Source organism: Pecten maximus, chromosome 15 (assembly GCF_902652985.1).
Source record: "Pecten maximus chromosome 15, xPecMax1.1, whole genome shotgun sequence".
Taxonomy (NCBI): Eukaryota; Metazoa; Mollusca; class Bivalvia; order Pectinida; family Pectinidae; genus Pecten; species Pecten maximus.
This window is the reverse complement of record NC_047029.1, coordinates 21,657,663-21,681,658: the sequence shown is the minus strand read 5'-3', so window position 1 is coordinate 21,681,658 and position 23,996 is coordinate 21,657,663. Positions and strand designations below refer to the sequence as shown.

The 23,996-nt window shown below is 36.2% G+C and overlaps 2 protein-coding genes across 2 annotated transcripts; both read right to left on the bottom strand.

Annotated features, from left to right (window-relative positions):
• Window positions 1-4,768: 4,768 nt before the first annotated feature.
• On the bottom strand, window positions 4,769-7,005 carry LOC117343994. Its single transcript, XM_033906588.1, has 4 exons — window positions 6,910-7,005; window positions 6,039-6,159; window positions 5,112-5,286; window positions 4,769-4,951 (listed from the first exon to the last, which is right to left on the bottom strand). The coding sequence occupies exons 2-4, from the start codon at window positions 6,127-6,129 to the stop codon at window positions 4,882-4,884; spliced, it is 336 nt and encodes a 111-aa protein (XP_033762479.1). The 5' UTR covers window positions 6,130-6,159; window positions 6,910-7,005; the 3' UTR covers window positions 4,769-4,881.
• Window positions 7,006-21,483: 14,478 nt separating this feature from the next.
• On the bottom strand, window positions 21,484-23,075 carry LOC117343993. Its single transcript, XM_033906587.1, has 3 exons — window positions 22,652-23,075; window positions 22,026-22,200; window positions 21,484-21,673 (listed from the first exon to the last, which is right to left on the bottom strand). Exons 1-3 carry the CDS (start codon window positions 22,881-22,883, stop codon window positions 21,613-21,615), a joined length of 468 nt encoding a protein of 155 aa, XP_033762478.1. The 5' UTR covers window positions 22,884-23,075; the 3' UTR covers window positions 21,484-21,612.
• Between the last annotated feature and the right edge of the window lie 921 nt (window positions 23,076-23,996).

Genomic DNA, 23,996 nt, shown 5'->3' with positions numbered 1-23,996 from the left:
TAATATGCTGAGCGTTAAGCAGGAGCAGCAACTGCCATTTTTGAAGACTCTGGTATGTCTCGGCTAGGAGCCAGAACCCAAAGCCTTCCTCACAGCGGCGAACACTCAACTAAAGGCCGAAAGTGAGACATTTTCAAGGGAGAAATTAGTAAGAAGAAAGTTGTTCAGAAAGAGAAAAGATAAGATACCAAATTTAGTCGCCTCTTACGATCATGCAATGCAATGGGGGCAGCAGTAAACTTCATGACAGTAACCCTTATCATCGTAATCGTTTGGTTACCATGGTAACCAGGACACAAAACTTTGTTTTTTGGGCGAGTTTGACGCAACGATGTACCGGATACTTCTCCTAAACTACTTATCTGATTTCAACGAAACTTCATGACAAAATTCTTATACATTGTAGATGTGCTTAATCTATATATGACGTCGTAATTTTTTGAATAAATCCCATTCACACTTCACCTTTCTCATAACTTTTTTAATTTTTTCTTTGTTATAAATTGATCAATTGAAAAGATTTTCTCATGTAAAATCATTTCATAATGTCATGTACAACAATTTATTCATAATATAGATAAAAAAGAATTAGGGTAACCAAAAAAACTAAATACGACTAAGTGAGATTTAACTGTACATCTCGTTTATTGTATAAATGAACACATAGTAACGATGGGGGTTGCAGGAGCGGGGGTATGAGTTGGCCCACTGGACGACAGTTCTAGTTTATTATTAACTTAACATTCTTGCCCCAGAGAGAAGTGCGCAAGGGGTCTTACTGAGGGAGGAAACCAGAGTAACTGGCGAAAACCCACGTGGTCGGGCAGGTGAACTGACACCTTTTCACGAATCAGAATCAGTTATTCGAACCCCGGCATTCTCGGACGGGAACAAGTTTATTTCAAATGTGTCACGCGACCATATAATCAGAGGATTAATACAGATTAAATCGGGTCTACGTTATCCATGTATAATACCGAGTTTTCTTGAAAATATGTTCAGGTTAATAAAAATTATCTGTAAATAATTTATTTGCACTGACATTTCGCTATTAACGAAATATTGAAGATAGTTTTGGCGGCTGATAACCGAAGCGCTGACCTAAAATTGACGCTTAAAATGTATAAATATGGAGCCGACCACGAATGTCATTTACACTGAATACACTTTATAAAAATATCAGTACTTGTAATGAAATGATGCATATATATTTTCCCTTAACTTAAGAACCAATTAATTCTGCAAAAATCAACATGTTCATTCTGATTAGAATATACCGGGACATCGCGGAAATTCCTAAATGATCACATCTACACGTGGGGTTCGACACATTTCCTCTATAAAAGCTATTTTTCTGCGTCGATTGTGTCAAATTATTCCGGAAAATCGGAGGCACTTGGCAGAGAATGAGTTTTGTAAACAACAAAATATTCAACTAAGTTAAGTCCTCCGTTACCTGCTACGACCACATGCAGTCTGGTGTTTTCTGAAAACATCTGGTCTCATGCTTACCATGCAGACACCTGAAGCAATCGGGTCAGTTCCAGTTCTTTTGAATGTTTTATTTTTGTGTTTTTGTCATACAGATAATAACTACGATTTTAATAGACGAGGTTCATTAACATTGCATGCATTTTTGTATTACATATTGTGTAGTTATATCATTTAAAGTGGACGTTGTTGTTTTGTTTTTTAAGTTAAGATTTATCTCAGATCCTGTGAGTTGAAATTGGTAAGTTTTAGGAATTTTAGTTTTATGAGAAAGCACTGGACTACAAAAATATGTAGTCATTTTTTTAAATCGCAAAAAATGGTACTACTAATCTGGAAACTTGCCAGTTAGGCAACACTATAAGTTAACATGTAATTGTAGTGAAAATGTAAATTATATTAATAAAGATACTATTCCTTAAACAGTATAAATATACAGTTGTTGACTGGGGTTGAGGGTCCAACAGGTCTGTTGCCCGAAATCACAGTCGATAGTTTTGCAATCTAATTAAAATCTAGATGGTCATTCTCACTACGTTACATGATCATGTGACGATCTAGATTTTAATTAGATTGATAGTTTTGCTATATCCTTTTCAAACATCAAATATTTTACTGAAATAACAATAATAAAATTCATAATAATTTATCAACATAACAAAAAAAAAGGCAATGCTTTAAAAAATTGACAGTGCGTTGATTTGTAGTTACATTTATTACATGTATTTTCTTTTTCATGCAGACTAGATTAAAATGAAAAATAATTATATGAGTTCATTAACAATGTTAAAAAAATTAAGTACTTTTAAGTATACATGGTTCCATCTGGTTTAAGAACGGCGCAGTAGAACTTAATCATTGATCAGCGTGAGAGAGAGATAGCATGTCTACAGAAAGTCGGTCAAGATGTTTTCCGCTGTTTTCATCACATTTTTCGTATTTTTGTTGTCGCGGTCATTCAAAATTTGCTATATTTCGTCTTCAGATCAAATTGCGTTTAACTTGATAGCATTCTTCTGGTACGTATACTGTGTTAGTATGCTGTATTTGTTTATGTCGATATGGTTTAAAGTCGAAATATTTGAAATACACCTTTACAATTTCATCTATAAATTAAGGGAAAACTAATAATTTGGAGTGTTCTGAGAAGTATTAATGAACTGTTTCGGCATTTATCAGAACAAATCAGTATATATTCTATACAAGAGATCCCAGAGGGATCTTGGCGCCCACCATTGAATGATCTTTATAGGTTCCATGTCAGATTGATTTTTTCTCTACTTTTCCCTTCCTCTAAGTCTTACTAATCTGTGTAAATTCAGAAACAGCCCTCTAGTACTTTTCAAACAAGGGGAACCTCTATATAAAATTTAAGATTTAGCGATAATGGCTGTCTCTTGTTTTCGGATTGGTCCCAAAATGCAACACCAGGGACCAAGGGAACCTACATATGAAATGTGAGAAAGATCCCTTCAGTACCTTCTGTAAAATAGCGATAACAAACTTCAATTGTCAAAATCCAAGATGGCTGCCTGTCGGGCAGGTTGTTTTCTGACTGGTCTCAAAATCCAATATGCATAACTAGGCACAGAGGGCAACCTACAAATGAAATTTCAGAAAGATCCCTTCAGCAATTTCTGATAAATAGCGATAACAAACTTCAATTATCAAAATCCAAGATGGTTGCCTGTCGGCCATGTTGTTTTCCTATTGGTCCCAAGATGCAATATGCAGAACTACAGACCAAGGGGAACTTACAAAAATGTTTGAGAAAGATCCCTTCAGTACTTTCTCAGAAATAGCGATAACAAACTTCAATTGTCAAAATCAAAGATGGCTGCCTGTCGGCCATGTTGTTTTCCGACTGATCTCAAAATGCAATATGCATAACAAGGCACCAAGGGGAGCCTATATATGAAAATTGAGAAAGATCCCTTCAGTACTTTCTCAGAAATAGCGATAACAAACTTCAATTATCAAAATCCAAGATGGCTGCCTGTCGGCCATGTTGTTTTCCGATTGGTCTCAAAATGCAATATGCATAACTAGGCACTAAGGGGAACCCACATATTAAATTTGGGAAAGATCCCTTCAGTACTTTCTGAGGATTAGCGATAACAAGAATTGTTTACGGACGGACGGACGGACGGAGGGGCGGACGGACCACGGACCACGGACGCAGGGTGATTCGAATAGCCCACATCTGATGATAGTGGGCTAAAAATATGACCTTTGTGAGAGTGAGATACTGGAAACTTTTGTTTTCAATTTGAATTGCGGATTAACTTGTTTTCGTTGCGGGACATAAGAATTTTTTCTGGATTTTTTTTCTCTTCTTCCTTAACAACTTTCTTCCTACTAACGTCTCCCTTGACACTGCCTCACTTTTGGCCTTTCGTTGAGCGTTCGCCCCTGTGAGGAAGGCTTTGGGTTCTGTCCCCTAGCCGGATATACCAGAGTCTTTAAAAATGGTAGTTGCTACTCCTGCTTAGCGCTCAGCATATTTGGAGTGGGACGACTGGTTCGCCCGTTGTCAGTATAATGTGACCGGGTGTGGTGTGCTGCTGGGTGTCTTCGGCAGTATGCTTCAGTGAGGTAGCACTTTAAATCGGCAAAAGTTCCGGCCTATCACAAGGAGACTTAACACGAAAATACCGCAGCCTCCCAAAACACACGTACGCACTCACCACACGCATGCATGTCGCACGCACGGGAGGCCGTCCTTAAATGACCTTAGCTGTTAATAGGACGTTAAACAAAATAAACCAAACCAAACCAAATTGGCCGTTGTCAGTATAATGTGACCGGGTGGGGTGTGCTGCTGGGTGTCTTCGGCAGTATGCGCTTCAGTGAGGTAGCACTTTAAATCGGCAAAAGTTCCGGCCTATCACAAGGATACTTTACACGAACATACCGCAGCCTCCCAAAACACACATACGCACTCGCCACACACATGCATGTCGCACGCACGGGAGGCCGTCCTTAAATGACCTTAGATGTTAATAGGACGTTAAACTAAATAAACCAAACCAAATTATCATGTCATTTGCTCTCAATCTAATTAAATTCTTGATGGTCATTCTCACTACGTTGTTCATGTAACGTAGTGAGAACGACCATTTAGATTTTAATTAGATTGATTCGCTCCTAACAAAAATCGAATAATGTTCTGGGTGTTCCCCTAACTAGTTTTGATTTCCATTTGGAATATCTAATCTGACCTAGGACAAATTTCGATGCGAAAAACATGGGGCAATACTAAAACGTTAAAGCATTGTTGTCGATTTCGGATGGTTGTTTATTTGATATTATATAACCAAAATGTACATCAACGAACAGTTAAACATTCCATCTAATCCAAGGGAACACAGATCATGTCATGCTGTCGCTCTACGGAGTTTGACTGACAATTGGCGCTGTAGGAATAGGGACATGGAAGAAGTGGGCCAACTCCTGGAGCCTATCAAAGAAATGAAAGATAATTAAACAGCAGTCATTTAGATGGACATATTGAAATTCATTTTGCTACTATAAAAAGAACAATTCAATACAGATATTCACCAAAGAAATAATTAGAATGAGAACATATCTTTGACACGCTGTTGTCGAAGGAAACTTACGAATGGCAAGCCAGGGGACAAACGTGATGTGACAGGACGTTGACAGTTCCACTAAACTGGGTGTCTACGAGATGGTCACACTCTTTTTCACATTCCACCTCCCTATCGTCAGAACCAATATCGTCAACTAAATCTGTAACTAGTTGTTTTAGCTCATCTCCGTGGAAAATGTTCACTGAAACAGAAATAAATATTTGTAACTTCATATTTCACTACAATACGTCATTTACACATATAATTCGTTGCTTTTGAATTTTTTATTATTGTCTCAATATTCGATAATAATATATTCATATATTCTGTTATATATCGGTACTTAGATACTTCCCTTAACAATAGATAGGGTAGTTACCATAGTTTACCAATGTAGGCTGACTTTATCACTATCTCTCACATTTGAAACTTTTGTGGCAGCATCGGTATAATTTTGCATTGTCTTTTACAAAGTTCAATTTGATTTAAATTAGATACAGTGTGAAACTTAATAAAACGTATATGCATAGTTATATTATTCTTCAGTGGGACATGCTGACATTGGATAGTTTGGTTTAGTTTGGTTTATTTTGTTTAACGTCCTATTAACATCAAAGGTCATTTAGGGACGGCCTCTTCTACGTGCGACATGGGATAGCATGTGTTTCTTATCAAGGACTAGGAAAACAGAACATGATACCACACTGCTTACATGGTCAATGGGAAATGAATATACTTGAATGAGGAAATCAGACCAATTTAAATTAACCCTATTTCAACCAGAATACGAATATGTTATGTTCAATCGTACCTTGTTGTCTCGAAGACAATGTTGTAATGACAAACAATATAATAAAGATAAAGATTTTCTCAAAAATGTCAAATCGAGAGGGTAAAAACAGATCGCAGAATGACAAACACAAACACTAGTAAACTACGTGTTAATTTACTTACCAAGAGAGTTCACAAATGGATTTGAAGCCTTTCTCTGTGGTGCTGACATGACCAAAGGCAGGGCCAGAACGAGAAAAAGGACCAACTTCATGATGACCTGTAAAGTTGACAGACTAGTTGACTGGGGGAGATAAGAAAAGCATAGCAATGTTAAATATAAGTGCAACTTATTTCCAAAAAAAAATGTATAGATAAGTTAAGCCATCTTATTTCAAAGTAGAAACGCCACACACACGGAAAAGTCTCAGACGGTCACTCATTTGTCGGGTATAATTTTATGTTATAAAGAGTAAGTCAAGATATTTTCTTTTTGAAATCTATTGTGATACGTTTTTCTTACTTATGAAATGTCTCAAAATATTCTAAATTATTTAGTATATGTGGGAAATAATTAAACAAATCACTCATAACGTAAAAGGAATATTTCTCTGAAAAGAAAGAAGCAGTTAATCTAGGGGAGAAAGAAGGCGTTTCCAATATTCCTAAAGTAGAAGAAATGAGGTAGACAAATTTGTGATATATTACATAATGACAAACAGCGAAAAATAGTATTACTGGACTAGCATTTCGTTCAATATTGGAACTAAATGATTATTCAATGTTAGACAAATAATCAAACTAATCTTAAACAACCAGATGACATTGCAGGAAATGTTGAAATTCCTTAGTCCGACTTTTCATTTAAGTAGACCCTTATGTTTTTAACTTGAAACTTGAATCTTGACATTTAAGTAACATGTCTATCTAAATATGTTTGCTTATCCATATTCCTCAGAAATGGTGATTTGACTTCTACAATTGCTAAAATTCAAGAAAGAACGAGTTGCCATATAAATGAAATAATTCTAACTAGGAAAATGTCGATACTCACCAATGCGATCCTTTGTACAGGAATAGGTAGAGTAAGCGTTATTCAAGAGTTTATATAGAGATAGATATCTATGCACGCATGTTGTCAATGTCAAAAGTGTATAAAACAAGTTCTGATAAAAGACAGCTGTCCAGGATTTAGTTTAGCTATATTTTTATCATATATAGTTCACAGTCGTAAGTTTGTGCTATCTACGCACTTCGTCCAAAAAGGAATGTTAAAATTTAATCATAAATTATAAGCAGGGCATAATGACATTTAAATACAATCGTAATTCGTACTTAAAGTCGATATAATAAGGCAAAAAAGTACACAAAGATCATGTAAAAGTTCCAGAAGATTTTTGGAGGGGCAAGTGTCTTCTAACGCATCGATAACACGACGTCTAACTTCATATTGGACAAGGAAATGAGATTATTATGTCGGCCATAAAAATTCCTAATTGTCTTCTTCGAACATTCATTCTAATTAAAATATAAATGGTCATTCTCACTACTTAATGTCTTTTTCACTTAAGAATTTCATCTCCGGTACAATAGAAACAAGGGCCCAATGGGCCCGAATCGTTCACCCGTAATGCAGTTATCTTTTCATATATGGATCCTGCAGGTATTTAAAAACATGCTACAGACCTAATATGATGTCTCTCGGCACTTTGGCTATTCAGAAGACATTTAAAGATTTAAGCATACTTGACCGACGCGATCTTGAATGTGAGTCAGGGTCATTCATTTGAAAAAAGTTGGTAGCCCTTTACCCCAGCATTCTAAAGACCCAAAATCAGCTCCCTGGGACTCTTGGTTATTGAGAAGTCGTTTTAATATTTAAGCATTTTTTAAATATATGACCTTGAATGAAGGTCAAGGTCATTCATTTGAACAAACTAGGAAGCCCTTCACCCAGCATGCTCCAGGCCAAATATTAGGTATCTGGCACTCTATGTTATTGAGTAAAAGTCGTTTAAAGGTTTTAGCCTTTTTGACCCATGTGACCTTAAATGAAGTTCAAGGTCATTCATTTGAACAACCTTGGTAGCACTTTAAACCAGCATGCTACAGACCCAATATCAATTCCATGGGACTCTCGGTTATTGAGGAGAAGTTGTTTAAGATTCTAGCTTTTTTTGCCCCTGTGACCTGGAATGAAGGGCAAGGTCATTTGAACAAACTTGGTAACACTACACCCCAGCAGTCTACAGACCTAATATCAACTCCCTGGGAGTCATTGCCATTGAGAAGAAGTCGTTTAAATATTTCCACCTATTTGATCCCTGTGACCTTGAATGAAAGTCAAAGTCATTCCGCCTTTTCTGCTAGAACCGCGGGATTATTTGATTCTTGACGATAACAATTGAGGAATCACTATGCTAGTCATTCACGGAAGAGCAAAGAGTTTGTTTGTTTGTTTATGTTTTACGGCCCATCGACAACTAGGGCCATTTAGGACCAAACAATATTCTAACATGTTTTATTTTTAAAGTTAAAATCAGATAAAATTTGTCATTTTTAAAAGCATCCGTATTGTATATTTAGATCATTGATAAAAAGGTGGTTAAAAATGGTAATATACATATATGTACGAATAGATTATGTGGAATAATATGTACGAATAGATTATGTGAACTTTGTTATAAATAGAACGTCAAAGACAGTAACGTAAAAGACATCAAAGTCTATAAAATAGATCGATTTCTTTCAAGTAGCTAAATATTGTTTTCGAATCCACGGAACTGAAAAAGAGTTTTCATATCCGGGACTCGAAAGTATTTATCACGAATGTTCTTGAAATCGGAACATTCTATTAAAAAATGCTGCACTGTGAATTGAACATCACATGCATAACACACCGGTGGATCCTCTCGTTTCAAAAGGAACGAATGAGTAGGATATGTGTGCCCGGTACGGAGCCGAGAGAGGACTATTTCCTCTCTACGATCCTTCCGACTTGGTTTTGATGTTTTAAGTTTTGGTTGTACTTTAAAAAAAGTTTGTTGCTCGTCTCGAGAGACCAGCTTTGCTGCCATTTACTCTGCAGAGCAAAGAGAAAATAAGTGCAAACTACAATGTTTGTGTAAAAATACCTCGGAATAATGGATTCCACATAATCTGGATAAATAGACGTTGTATTGACCATCATGTGTGAATGCTGGATGAGATCATGTACCGGATATACCTTTGCTCTGCTCGTATGCATGTGGCAATCCCTGTGAATAAACAAATGCATAACAACATAGATTAATACGATAACGACAATGATTTACTGAAATATCTATAGTACCTGTACATAATCTGAATAAGGGTCCGATGTGGCTCCGGGTTAAGGCATTTGGGCGTCTATTCGAGTCCCGCACATAATTAAAAAAAAAACCAGTTAATGACTTCTCATGAGGTTGATTCGCCTCGGTAAATAACACTTTTTCGGATTGATAAATCCTTGTATCAACCTCATGAAAAACCAATAATTGTAAAATATGATATTAACATCATTGTATGTTAATATTCAAACATGTTTTAACTATTAGGATTCATGCGTGTATTCACTATAGCACACGCCTTTTTAATCGCAAAAGGAATATCGTCTGGGGACATTATAATGGACCCCCTTGATCAAGGTCTTGGAACTCTCCGAACAAGTTTTCATCTTCCAAATGCCCTTACGTTAAATGTTCCCCGATTGACGCTGTATTCTGTGTTCGATATTAGTCAAGATCCCCTAAAACATAACTATCTGTATGCCTTTTACGTGACTTCCAGGAGGTGGGAACTGGTATTTAAGAAATGCACATCTCTCAAAAGCCAATTCCTAAACAATGTTCTTCGACGATACCGCTCGATCGCAGAAAGACCTGGTTCGTCTTCGACCTTCACCATTCACGAATAACAGTACAGAAGTTTGCTTCCTCTCCTCAACGTCCCAATTCGTTCTATTAACCTCCTTGACCGAGAATGTTTTCCACTAATGCCATGCCGCTGTTGTTATTTGGACTATCTCTTGCTACTCTTTTCCACGCTTCCGTCTTTATACCAGATTGAAACATTCCAAAAGAGCAACATTTTACCCTAGCGTTAGCCAGGAGGTGATGGCAATCTAGCAAGTGGAACATGTGAATGTATTGATCTGGGGACCTTTTCACGAAAGTTCGTAAGTGTAATTTTGATCGTAAGTGTAAATTTACGATTATGGTGGTTTTCACAAAGGAACTTACGAAAATCTTAAGTGCAAAATTCATCGTAAGTCTACGAGAGCACATAACCCACTCGTAAGTGTAAAATTTTACTCTTACGATGAAAAATTCGTCGTAAGTGTGATTCTTAGGGGTAAAATATAAAGTGTTTAACAAAATGGCGGCAGTGGTCTGTTTATCCCAAAACAATCACGCATTAGTCCTAACCCCGTTAACTCCCAACTAGAATTCTACGCCAATAACACGTCGGCGTTAGAGCAATGGTCGCATCCCCATTGTTTAGGCTACCTACTGATGAGATACAGTAGGAATGTAAGTAGGCTAACACAAATCGACAAATTTTAATGATTTTTACATTCAAAATACTATTACATTATACATTTTGAAGCCAAGAAAAAAACTGTTCAAAGTACACAATACCATCATTCATAACGTACCTAAAAATGATCAAAGTTTCCAGAAATCCGTATTATTTGAACAAATCACCGCAGGAACTTGACGTCATGCAAGAGCGAGTTGATAACACAAGCACCTGCGCGAATACGATCGACAGCAACTTGCAATTTTTTGTCGTTTTCATGACACAATAAATGGTCTTAGTTTCATCAGAAAATTACTTTTGTGACAAGATGATTAAAATAAAAGCACGTATTTTCTTAACAATAATAATAAAAAGATAAATAAATAAATAACGCCGACGACAGCAAAATCTATTTATAGTAGATTATAATCGGGTATTTCCCAGATGATCGGTTACTAATATAAATGGTTGACAGACATGTGACTGGTGCCGATTGTTTTCGTGGATCTCACATATTACTGATACAAATCGTCATCGTCAACTAGACTTACAAACTGTGAAGTGACACTGGACATTGTGAAGAGTTACGTACACAAAACAGACGAAACAGTCAATGTAAAGTAAGTAATAATGAATTAAAGTTGTTTTATCACGAGAATACAAGCAATATCCTATATGTAAACTCTATAAATATAATATATATATCTTTATGATAGTGTTTTTCCTGGCACAGAATAAACCTCAGAGAACTCCCAAACTACATGTCTGTGCATACAAAATGTACTTAGGATGCATTGTAATTCCGGGCAAATTCTGCCATACAACGTAGAAATAAGTTGATTTTAATTGACTCTAGATCTAGTATTTTATTGTGTCTGTATCATATTTCTTAAGGCAACATTGTTATATATCATAAATTTATTTTGTCAATTTGAAAAAGCCATGGGACTGCTGGATTTCAAAATGGAACTCTCAATTTTTACATTACAAAACCAAAGTGGCATGTCTAGTTTTATATTAAAAAATAGTCAGAAATACCTATTGTCAATAAATAATATATATATTTCTGACTATTTTTTTGATATAAAACTAGACATGCCCCTGTGACACAACTACAAGGACAAACCTGTCACAAGTATCTACATGTAGGCCTAATGTTAGTTTTATTTGTTGTGTTACAAGATAGGTATATATTAAGTCCAAATGAAATCTGACCAGTTGAAAATGTATTCATAAACAACTAGTCTATTTAGTTTTTGTTTTATTCTTAATTTTGATTTTGTTTTTTGTTTATTTTTGTTTGTTAGGGATCGGAGGGGTGCTACACCAAATTTTATGATTGCTGTGTAGTCTGTATCAGAATTGTCAATATTGATGCCTTTGAATTTAATTTAAACTTTCTACTTTTGCATCAGTATATTACATGCATTTGTATGTGATCATACAGGTACAAATAGTAAAAACTTCTTGTTCTGTTTGCAATTTTCTGCACATGTTTATGTGTACCAACTAAAATTATATTAATCTGTTTTTATTTCATTTTAAATACACACAAAGTGAAGAAAATGTATGGAAGATTGAAAGTGAGGCATATTCTATGTAGAATTTCAGTTTTGCAATAGTGGTTACATATAATTAAGAAAAATTGCCACATGATATAGTTGACAATAGAGCCAAGAGGTGATAGAGGATTACTGAAAAGATCAAATAGTTGTTTTTTTGTTTAACTATTGTGCAGCTCTACAATGTTTGAATAATTCTGCACTAGTATAGGTTGGAGTCATACATATATAATCATGTTAGAGCACATATCCTCCTATATATAAAATAGTGTCACTGTCATGTGCTCACTACAAATGGATGAGGATCTACATGTGCCACATCCCAACTGAAGTCTAAATTCAAGCATTAAAAAACAATGACGTGTTAACCCAGGTTAACAATTACAGTACAACAAATTTAAATGAATCTATGCAATTTAATTGCTTTCATTGACATTAACCAACTTTGTTACAATATGTTGTGTCAGACTTTATCTATGAAATAGACTGACATAATGTTTTGTTGAAGAGATATATGTAGATGTACATTTGATACATGTACATGATCCAGTATGTATTCTTTGTCAGTAAAGGCCGGCAACATTGTGGAAAGGAAATATTTTGAATAAATCAAAGGTAGACAGATACATGTACTTGTGTTGGTAAATATATGCTGGTTAGCTAGTACTGGTATACATTTATCATTTTCTGCTTCATTATGATTAAGGATGCACACAAGATAAAAAAACAACAAGTCATTGCAAGTTTTTAAAATTGTCATTGGTGGGAAGGGGACACTGAAGCAAGGGTATAATTACATGTATTTCATTGGCGAAAGTAACCCGAGTTTCCTCTGGCCTCAACACCAAACAATAGACACTCTGATAGACAGGTGTATTTTTTGAGACATATAATGATCGGACCATCAAAATGTCCATCTTCGCTAGCCAAGGCTTCTGATTACGTTACACTAAACGAACCCTTGGCGGATATAAGCGTCAGTTCTGGCCCTCTAGCGGAGATTCAAAATTACCACTCTTTACACATGAAATTTTCGACCAATCAAAACGAGCGTTACCGATTTACTTCATCTGAGATGTTTACAAACACACATGGAGGCTTGTGTCATTTTTATGAGATATGTGATCAATGACTTAAATAGATTGATCAAACACTGCGAATGTTTCCCTAAAGATAGTTCGTCTCTGTATATAGGTAAAATGCCATGACATAGTCGACATTGTAGCTCTGTACTGGGTGCCGCAAATTTTGTTTACTGCGAAACCAAGCCTGAACGTAAAAAACGCGATTTGATTGGGTACCCTGGGATTCCAGGGCGCGACGGTTTGAACACGACTATATCCGCCAAGGGTTCGTGTAGTGTAACGTAATCAGAAGCCTTGGCTAGCGAAGATGCAAAATGTCTAATGAAACGCATGCCATGTGGAAGGATTGGTGTTTATTTTTGTTTTTCAGAACATTATTATTAGTGTTTTAAATTCAGTCTAGGTGGAGGGATGGGCGAGTTTAACTTTTAAAAAGTTTGTTGTAAGCTTTTTGAGTTAACCTATATTTCATATTTGTAATATCTGAAGTTATTTTTACTTCTACAAATATGGGAAAATACAAATATTCCAGATGTTTTTTTTCAAACAGGACCATGGAAAACAGGAATTTGATGTAAAGCAAGCAAAAAAAGACATTTGAACATACCTCAGTTCATTTTGTATTTCAGGCAATGGTCTGAATCAGCCTCAATTTTACAATAAAGTCTGGCTTAAATAATGAGAACATTGGCTTTGGATGATTCTGCTTAATGACTTAAAAGGTAAACTAAGAGATTATCTTAATTATATATTCTCTACAATTAAAATGTTGATATTATAGCTTCTTGACTTGTTATTTTGTTAATATTGATAATAATTATCTGCTTTGCCATCCATGTATATGTGAGCTCATTTCATATAAAGTACTTCATTATTGAATGTATGTCTCATTTGAAATTTTGAAGTGAGCATTATATTGGTCATGTTATTCAAAATAATTCAGTAATGCCTTTCAAATAAAATATTTACTGTAGACAAAGGAAAGAGAGAGAGAGAAGAGAGAGAGAAACAAGAGGAAAAAGAAAAAACAATTACAAAAGAACGAAAGCATATAGTACATTAAAACAAACAATACAAAAATATTTAATAATAGACGAGTAAATTATTGTATTACAATCGCATGCTTGATGTGTAAAAGAATATATCGTACCGTGGCCTTATGACATAAGGCCATGGTACAATATATTTTTTTACAAATTAAACATGCGATTGTAATACAATAAATTACTCGTCTATAATGTAACGTTTTGATTAAAAACCTCATATTCATGCCAACAAGTGAGGTATTTCTCATAATCATCTCCCACAAGAACATGATCGTAACTGCAGGTATTGCGGAAGTTAAAACGAGCGGTCTACGTATGGGCTTCAAAAACGAAAGTAGGTTGCTAAGGAGAATTGTACTCGTAAGTGTAAAACTTAACAATTATCGTAAGAGTAAAAATAATCTTACGAGTGCTTTCGTGAAAACCACTTAAGATTTCACTTACGATAATCGTAAGAATTATCGTAAGTGTAAAACTTAAGAACTTTCGTGAAAAGATCTGGTCGGTATTCCGGTTTTGAGAACCATGTTAATTGTGTCTCAAGTCCAACAATAGTTGTCGGATCTCTGAACGCGCTAGTTTCCTTCCTCGTTACTTCTCTGGGAAGACACGCTCAGCGTAAACTGTTAAATATTGCCTTTGGCAGTATGGTAAGCTGTATTTTGCATAATGTTTTTAGTGAATATATTGGTGTTTTATGCTTACTCGTAACATCAGACTGGACATCATTGAGTAGAAACATTACCTTGATCAATGCATCAATAAGTTTGTCGTTTATCCTTGTATTACATGAACGGGCAAGTTAATATTTGAAATGGTTTCTTTTGTTACGTCAGATTCCAAACCGGTAATGCATATGTAATTCGTCTGAATCGACAAGTCACATACAAATCCGTCACAAAATTGATCAGATGTATGGTTAACCTAAGATATCGCATACGAAATACTGTCAACCAGTCTTAATAAACGATCTATGCATACACCAATCTGGAACATATATGTTTTGATACTTCTCATGGCATAAGAGTATCGAGTTTTCATTTGGTCATTTGTACAAACTTTCCTCACCTTTTTATTAATGTCATCTCCTTAGAAACTGTATCAACCTAAGATCCTTTATTCGTTTCCTTAGACGTTGAATCATATCTTTTCCATGCTTCCTGAAACATATTGACAAGTGATCAGGCATATCCTTTTATATCGCATTTCCGACTTTGTCATGATGATTTGAAGCTCATCTGTTTTATTCAGATAGTCATTTAAAGTCTCTTTCAGTGAATTTACCGTCCACACATACCCTCACAACTAAAGGCAAAAAAATTGAGGTATTATCAAGGGATGTATTAGGAAGAAGAAAGTTGTTAAGAAAGAAGAGAAAAGATAAGATCCCAAGTTTAGTCGCCTATTACGAGCATGCAATGGGGCAGCAGGTACAATTCTTACGCCCTACCTGCAGGGCAGTTTTCTAGGAGGAGAGTGCCATTTGAATTTCTTGCGCGTCTGGAATAGTGTTGAGGTACTGTCGTTTGACTTTCTAGAATTGCTTTATCCTTTTAGAATTCGGAACTGCGGAGATAGTCTTGATTTGTGACATGTATTCAATTGGAATAATGTGGAAGTTTTTAGTTTTGGTTGATCTTTCCTTTGTTATTTTTCATTTCAGTTCCAAAATAGAATGAACATCAACACAATGTTCTACTATATCGTTAAATGCACGCGTGGTGTTTTCGCAGTAGATACAATAATAAAACTTCAGCGATGCCATCTTTATACCTGCTTTATATAAAAGACAAAAATACATAACTAACGGTACGGTTTCTTCGGGCTTTACATGAGCTAACACAGTTTTGATACAAGTAACGGTACAGTTTTAACAGAATGCGATGGTCATAAAACGTCTATTTTACCAACTTTTTTTCAATTGAATATGCCGTGTCATTTGTTACAGTTAATTGTAATAGATTCTTGACACATTTTCCGAAAAATGTATCTTGACAGATATTCAGTTTTTTTTAAATAACTCTCCGATGTACCTGGTTTAGTTTGGTTTATTTAGTTTAACGTCCTAATTACAGCTAAAATCATTTAAGGACGGCCTCCCGTGCGTGCGACAAGCATGAGTGTCGTGAGTGCGTATGTGTTTTGGGAGGCTGCGGTATGTTGGTGTTAAGTCTCCTTGTGATAGGCCGGAATTTTTGCCGATTTATAGTGCTACCTCACTGAGGCATACTGCCGAGGACACCCAGCAGGACACCCCACCCGGTCATATTATACTGAAAAGATCATGTGTCTGAACCGGGACACAAGAAGAGGACAAGGCGGAATCCTACGTGGATGCAAAAGTTTCTGCTCTAGTCATGTCACAAAGATTTATAAAACACAATTTTGTTTAGTTTAGCTTGAAGACATGTCCGGTGGGAATTTATATAATTACGGTTGCATGCTGGGGAGGGGCTGGTCGAAATTCCTGGTTACTTGTGTCCTTAGTACTGCACCTCACGGATCCTTGATCTGGTGAAGCTGTCCTGGTCAGGCAGATAAACTTAGACTACCATTCCGAGTCCCTGGCGAGCCATCTCGTTTTAAAGAGAACATATTCATGATTTAACATTGTTAAAACTCGCAGATTTGTATTTGAGAAAGGGCCGAGATTTTCAGGTACGCGACAAAAGAAAAACCAAAAAGAAAGGAAAATGAGTGAAAATGAAAAATGGATAGATTAGTCCCGGAAACAAAACCATTGCAAATTCCAATTATTACGGAATGAAAGGCATATTGCATTTAGTGAATATGAAAAAATATTAAATGTGATTTTGTTGTAGGTCATGAGTTCACCAGTTAAGTCGCCCACCAATTACGGCAATTTCCGTAAAAGGGCAACAGACGTCACAAACATAACATTTGGCGCCTTCGCAAATCCAAGGAACTATTTTCTCTATTTTTGCCTGGAAATGACGACGTCTTAGACTGGTGTGAGAGAAACGGCTTACTCCTATCAAATTTACAATGTCTAAAATATAATTCCGTTTGTTATCATGCTAAACGTTCAAATAAAGTAGATGGCATGAGCTGGCGATGCAAATCAAACAATAGGCACGAATTTTCAAATGGGAAGTCCTCCTTTTTCGAGCATTCAAACTTGGATATCAGAGACACACTAGAATTCATAAGAAACTTTTTGGACGGCCATACGTTATTCAAACCCGCCGCCCTTGCTGGCTTCAACTACAAACGCACGGCAGTTAATTGGGCTTCCGTTTGTCCGGGACGTGAACACCAACACTATCGAAGGAGCCTGACAACATGCCAAAGACTATTTCCGTAAAATCAATGGCACGTCAATCAACAATTTTGAAAGACATCTTTTCTGTGGAGAAACCACTACCGCCATGACAATAAATATGCTTTATTCTTTAGTCTCCTGAATTCTGTCTATACACTCGACAAAGCCCCAGAGTTTTCCTATACTACACCCGTATTCGGCACGTGGTTGACGGCATCACAGGACGACACGAATACAACAATATCCCGGCAAGATGAGGATATTGATGTCCCAGATTCCGAGTCTGATGTTCCTGAATACTATTTTAATTCTAGGCTAAGTTTATAGATGAAAAGTCTTTAAATGATTGCAATAATTTATCAATTAACATTGTTAATAATGACAAAATAATGTGCGTGGGCCGGTTATGAGTTTCATTACGTCAGTCAGATTGGTCTATCAAATCAATTCATATTAGAACGGAGGAGTTATTCCCCTTCAAACATTCATCAAATCATGTGTAAAATTCCCGAGGTGTTCCGAAAGGAACAAAAAATGCAGCATAGTGCTTTTTTCAACGTCTGGTTGGAATCGTCCCAAATTGGACGATGCTAAGATATAGCCAGTGGTTAATATAGTCTGCAGCATGAAAGTTTGTGAAGGAGTGATCAGCTGATCTTTGTTTACGTTTGTACCCTAGTTGTGTTCAGAAGGCTATATAAGTCATTTATGTGTAATTTGTGAATAGTGGGCAGCACTGATAGAGTACATGTTTTACTATCTGTCCATGTACTCGGTTGTTCATTTAACGGTATTTCTGATTTTATATGATTTTTATTGTAAACAAGTAGCGTATCACAGGCTGCAGCAGCCGCCATCTTGGATAGTGACTAAGCTCAGCGTTCAGTGGTTTGGTTTGGTTTGGTTTATTTTGTTTAACGTCCTATTAACATCTAAGGTCATTTAAGGACGGCCTCCCGTGCGTGCGACATGCATGCGTGTGGTGAATGCGTATGTGTGTTTTGGGAGGCTGCGGTATGTTCGTGTTAAGTCTCCTTGTGATAGGCCGGAACTTTTGCCGATTTATAGTGCTACCTCACTGAAGCATACTGCCGAAGACATCCAGCAGCACACCCCACCCGGTCACATTATACTGACAACGGGCCAACCCAGTCGTCCCACTAATACTTTTTAATTCATGAAAAATTAAGAGTTGTATGCCCTTTATTTTCAATCGTTTTAAAAACAGAGAAACATGTTACACCAGCAGTATTGAAAATGTTTTAACGACACAGAATGTAAATATAAATTGAAAGAATCCATGTGCTTCTTGAGTTCTTTTTTTATTGTCAATATCATGAATTAAAATGTATTACCTCGATATTCACTGCGGACCTGCATAACAATGGCCACCATTTTCACGACATGGTTGACGTGACAGACCATCTCAGAAAGTTTTTAGCTGAAATAGAACTTATTAAACGCAGTGAGTAATGATTTATGTTTGTCGAGTGTTAAATAATGTTAGCGGCATCTGTGTATACCAATAATTATATTGTAAATCGTATATTTTTCCCGTTTGCAGAGATTTAAGTGATTGTTGTCATCGGAGGCGTTGCATACCTGTTTTTGTTTTTTTTTATAGTAGATACTCTTATTTTTTATATGGAATTATATCTCAGTTTACTGCCAGACCTTCAGACGCCTGTGCTAATATGCTGAGCGCTAAGCAGGAGTAGCAACTACCATTTATAAAGAGTCTGGTATGTCTCGGCTAGGAGACAGAACCCAACGCCTTCCTCACAGCGGAGAACGCTCAACTAAAGGCCAAAAGTGAGACATTGTCAAGGGAGACATTAGGAAGGAGTTGTTCAGAAAGAGAAAAGATAAGATCCCAAATTTAGTCGCCTCTTACGATCATGCAATGGGGGCAGCAGGTACAATTCTTACGCCCTACATCTATATTTTCATAGTGTAAGTCTCATATCGGTAATTGTAATGTAAAAGTTCTGAGGAGTTACGGCAGTACTGTAATAGTTCCGACTCCTGAGACCAGTGTATCCTCGTATAGTGATTTTCAAGTTCGTCAACTCTGTGGTTCTGTCTCGACATTTACAGCGGGCTACAGATCAATGGAATGACAACACAGTTTATAAAGTTCAACATTTTATTATATGAAGATTAGAAGTGATGAAACATGATGAGGTAATATATACACAATGCTCACGTAACCTAACTGTGCGTCCGGTCCATATCTCGTATGAAAAATATTCACCCCTGTCCCTCCCTGGGGATAAATGTACCCAAAAATACAACGACTATAATATGCCTACAACGGGAAAAGACCACCCGAAATAACAACGGAATTACTGACTATATCATACCTATAATTGAGAGAAAAATACCACCCAACCCTGGATAATTTAGAGGTTTAAGTCCGAAATCTACTGCAAACCTGACTATGTGAAGGAGAAAGACGAGCCGGCCAGCTACATGTAAGCCTCTGCCAGACTGTCGTATAATACTAAAATTCCCAGCTATATAGCTAAATTTAATTGTATGCCTCGAAATACACGTGCAGTTTGTCCCAAGACTACAGATAGACCGATACCTGAGCGTAGAGTAATGTACAGGTAAGGTGATCACAAATAAACACATACCCCGAACATTAGCCAATCAGAAACGTCAACAAATACAACCGGAAGCCCAAGACTACAGATAGACCGATACCTGAGCGTAGAGTAATGTACAGGTAAGGTGATTATAAATAAACACATACCCCGAACATTAGCCAATCAGAAACGTCGACAAATACAACCGGAAGGGATTCCCCAACGGGAATACCCCGTAAAAACACGCACTCTGATTTACAGGATGTAAATATGGTACTATATACAACAGGTAAGTGTTCAAAACCCAAATCTTTTACATTAACATAATTCATAGTTAATAAGATCCATTAACTTTCTAATGTATAAATTATTCATATTTTATACGTACTTGCAGCGAATAACCGTTATTATAAAGACTTAAAACTGTTGACGACGACGATTCCACCGGTTTTTGTAAACTCTGTAAATACGACTCGAAATCGGTACTAGAGGTTACCAAATAGTTCTGAAAGTGTTTAGAGAACAAAACTACACTGTAAAACAATTGTTGTACGCTAAGGAAATTATTTTCTTCTCTATGTTTTTATTTTCGGCACTATATTGCAGTTGCCCTGCAGGTAGGGCGTAAGAATTGTACTTGCTGCACCCATTGCATGATCGTAGGAGGCGACTAAATTTGGGATCTTATCTTCTTTCTGAACAAATTTTCTTCTTCCTAATGTCTCCCTTGACGGATGGGATGTCCTGCTGGGTGTTTTCGGCAGTATGCTTCAGTGAGGTAGCACTATAAATCGGCAAAAGTTTCGGCCGATCAGAAGGAGACTTAACACGAACATACCGCTGCATGCCAAACACACATACGCACTCACCACACGCATGCATGTCGCACGCACGGGAGGCCGTCCTTAAATGACCTCAGCTGTTAATAGAACGTTAAACAAAATAAACCAAACCAAACCCATTGCATGATCGTAAGAGGCGACTAAAGTTTGGGCAATCTTATCTTTTCTCTGCTTTTAAACAACTTTCTTCTTCCTAATGTCTCCCTTGACAATGCCTCACGTTTGGCCTTTAGTTGAGCGTTCGCCGCTGTGAGGAAGGCTTTGGGTTCTGTCCCCTAGCCGAGACATACCAGAGTATTTTAAAATGGTAGTTTCTACTCGTTAAAATTCAGCGTATTAGGAGTAGGACGACTGGTTCGCCCGTTGTCAGTATAATGTGACCGGGTGGGGTGCCCTGCTGGGTGTCTTCGGTAGTATCCCTCAGTGAGGTAGCACTATAAATCGAAAATGCCGCAGCCACCCAAAACACACATACGCACTCACCACACGCATGCATGTCGCACGCACGGGAGGCCGTCCACAAATGACCTTAGCTGTTGATTGAACGTTAAACAAATAAAACCAATCCAACTCTAAACAATTTGGATTTAGTTTAGTTTTCGTTTAACTAAGCTATGACTTCTAAACATTTTTCGATTCGAAAGTCAGGAGACAATACTAAAATATAAAAACACTATTCGATTTCGATTGGTTTATATGTATGTTTAATTGTATACAATCAAAATTAACATACTCGAAACAGTTTATGCCATCCTCTTATAAGATAGTGGGCACATATGTAAAATCCAAATAAAGCCACCTTGTCCGTTCTATACACTGGCAGTGCTCATGGGAGTAGGTACATGGAAGAAGTGGGCCAACTCCTGCAACCTGTCAAAGTATTGGGAGATAATTAAACAGCAGTCATTCAGTCCGATAGATATAAATAATGCTTTACTTTCTTCTATGAAACTAACTATGGAACCATTCTTAATTTGGATAGTCATCACAACACATTATATTTCTGCATGACTCCTACTGGCTTTCCTTCAAAATACCTTTATCTCGTCCAGTATCCGAGAACGATTTTTGAATAAAATAAGTAGATATGTTTGGATAATATGAATTGTACAGTGCAGAAATGAGTATTGCAATATATTTTTATGAAAAACATCGAAATGGTTATTTACCGAAGACACAATAAGAAATAAAACATATATCCACACTTTAGAAGGACACTTACGAATGGCAAGCCAGAGGACAAACTGTATGTGACAGTATGTTGACAGTGCCACTAAACTGGGTGTCTACGAGATGGTTACACTCTTTTTCACATTCTCCCTCCCTATCGTCAGAACCAATATCGTCAACTAAATCTGTAACTAACTGTTTGAGCTCATCTGCGTGGAAAATGTTTACTGAAACGAATAATTTTAATAATGAAAAAATGAAGAAGAGGAATATTCATATATCCTAAATCATACAGGAACTTAATGTTTCCGTCTTAATACCATATTTTACCTATGTAGGCTGACGTTATCAGTCTCGCATATGCGCTCTCGGTAGGACAGCATCGGTATATTTTTGCATTGTGTTTTACTAAATTAAACTTGACGTGAATTAGATAGTGTTTAACTTCATAAAATGTATACAAATATTTCATATGATTTTCATTGTGACATAGTCTAGTTATATATCTTAAGTATGTGTCTCTAACAAGGTATAGGAATATATGCAACAGGATATGATACCACACTGCTTGCATGGAAATCGAAGCATATCTTATGTACATTTGAACCATGACTCTCGAAGTCAGCATGGCAAACTAACTAACACTAACACTAGAAAAATATTTTTTAATTTACTTATATAGACTATTCACAAATGGATTGACAGCCTTTTTCTGTGGTGCAGACATGACCAAGGGCAGAACGAGAACGAGAATAAAGGCCAACTTCATGATGATTCGTGGAGTAAACAGACTTGTTAACTGCATGGAGAAGAAATCACATGTCCATACTAAATGTAAGTGCAATACATTAAAAAAGGTTATAATTAGGCTAAGCCATCTTAATTGAAAGTAAAATCGACACACATTCATGTACAGGGTGAAGGTTCCTAGTGGTTTCTCGTTAGTCAGGTATAATTTAATGAAATATAGCGCAAGTCAAGGCATTTTATGTTGCATAACTATTGTGATATATATATATTATTATTTTTGTAATTTACTTGCTCATGATTTCTAGGAGTTATACGTAGTCTTCAATATACCTATAGCAGGAGGCAGAGGCAAACAAGTTATAGTTCGTAATGAAAAACCACGCAAAATAATATTTAAACATTGAAACTGACATTTCGTTGAACATTGGAACTTTAAAACCAATCAGGTCAGTAAACTCAAAAAACAAAACGATTATAAAAACGTTACCGACGATTATTTCAGCTAACCGTAAACTTAACTTCATATTCACATTTCGAAAAATGTTGAACATCGAATGTCCGACTTTTAGTTTAACGTGCAAAAAAGTTAAAAAACGAAAATTTAGATATGATTTAAATGGAATAAATGTGTTCGATATTTAAATGAAAATAAATAAATAAAAATCCGCACAAGAACTTCTGAGATGAATGAGTGTCAATATTAATACACAATACATAATAATTGAATATAAAGACCATTAGAATACCAAAAGCAATTGCATTCTAAATTTTCTGAAAACGTAGAACGCAATAATCTTTTCACTTTAGTACATGCGTCTTTACAATTGATATGCTTAAATCAAAGAAGCAAACAGATAAGCTGTAAAAAGTAATTCAGTAATGTAAAACAATGACGTCGTAATTTATTGTGTGCAGTTGTCTTGTTCTTATTTAAATCCTTCGGAATTTAAATTGTTTAAAAAAATCAAAACTGTCAAAGTTTTTAAGTGTCCATTTCAAAAGAGAAGACAATGAATGCGTTGATTAAATGAAATGTTGAAAGTACGTTCTACGTTCAGATTTTGATATGATAGTCAGTAATCTGAAAGGAATTGGCAAAATAAATATGAAAATGTATCACACGAAACTTTAAAAGCTGGAAGAACTAGATGTCCCTTAAAAGAAATAATTTTAGCACCGAAGATTCTAGAACTCACCAATGCGATCCTTAGAACATAAATAGGTCGAGGAAGCGTTTTTAAGAGTTTATATAGATAGCCACGCATGTCATCGA

Bases quoted from the DNA above. Each gene is read 5' to 3' on its own strand.
- LOC117343994 (XM_033906588.1), bottom strand. From the start codon at position 6,129: ATGAAGTTGGTCCTTTTTCTCGTTCTGGCCCTGCCTTTGGTCATGTCA. The intron at 5,287-6,038 runs GTAAGTAAATTA...TTTCTGTTTCAG, and splicing joins TCCATTTGTGAACTCTCTTG to TGAACATTTTCCACGGAGAT. The intron at 4,952-5,111 runs GTAAGTTTCCTT...TTTCTTTGATAG, and splicing joins TGTCCCCTGGCTTGCCATTC to GCTCCAGGAGTTGGCCCACT.
- LOC117343993 (XM_033906587.1), bottom strand. From the start codon at position 22,883: ATGAATGTGTGTCGATTTTACTTTCAATTAAGATGGCTTAGCCTAATT. The intron at 22,201-22,651 runs ATAAGTAAATTA...TATTCGTTTCAG, and splicing joins TCCATTTGTGAATAGTCTAT to TAAACATTTTCCACGCAGAT. The intron at 21,674-22,025 runs GTAAGTGTCCTT...ATACTTTGACAG, and splicing joins TGTCCTCTGGCTTGCCATTC to GTTGCAGGAGTTGGCCCACT.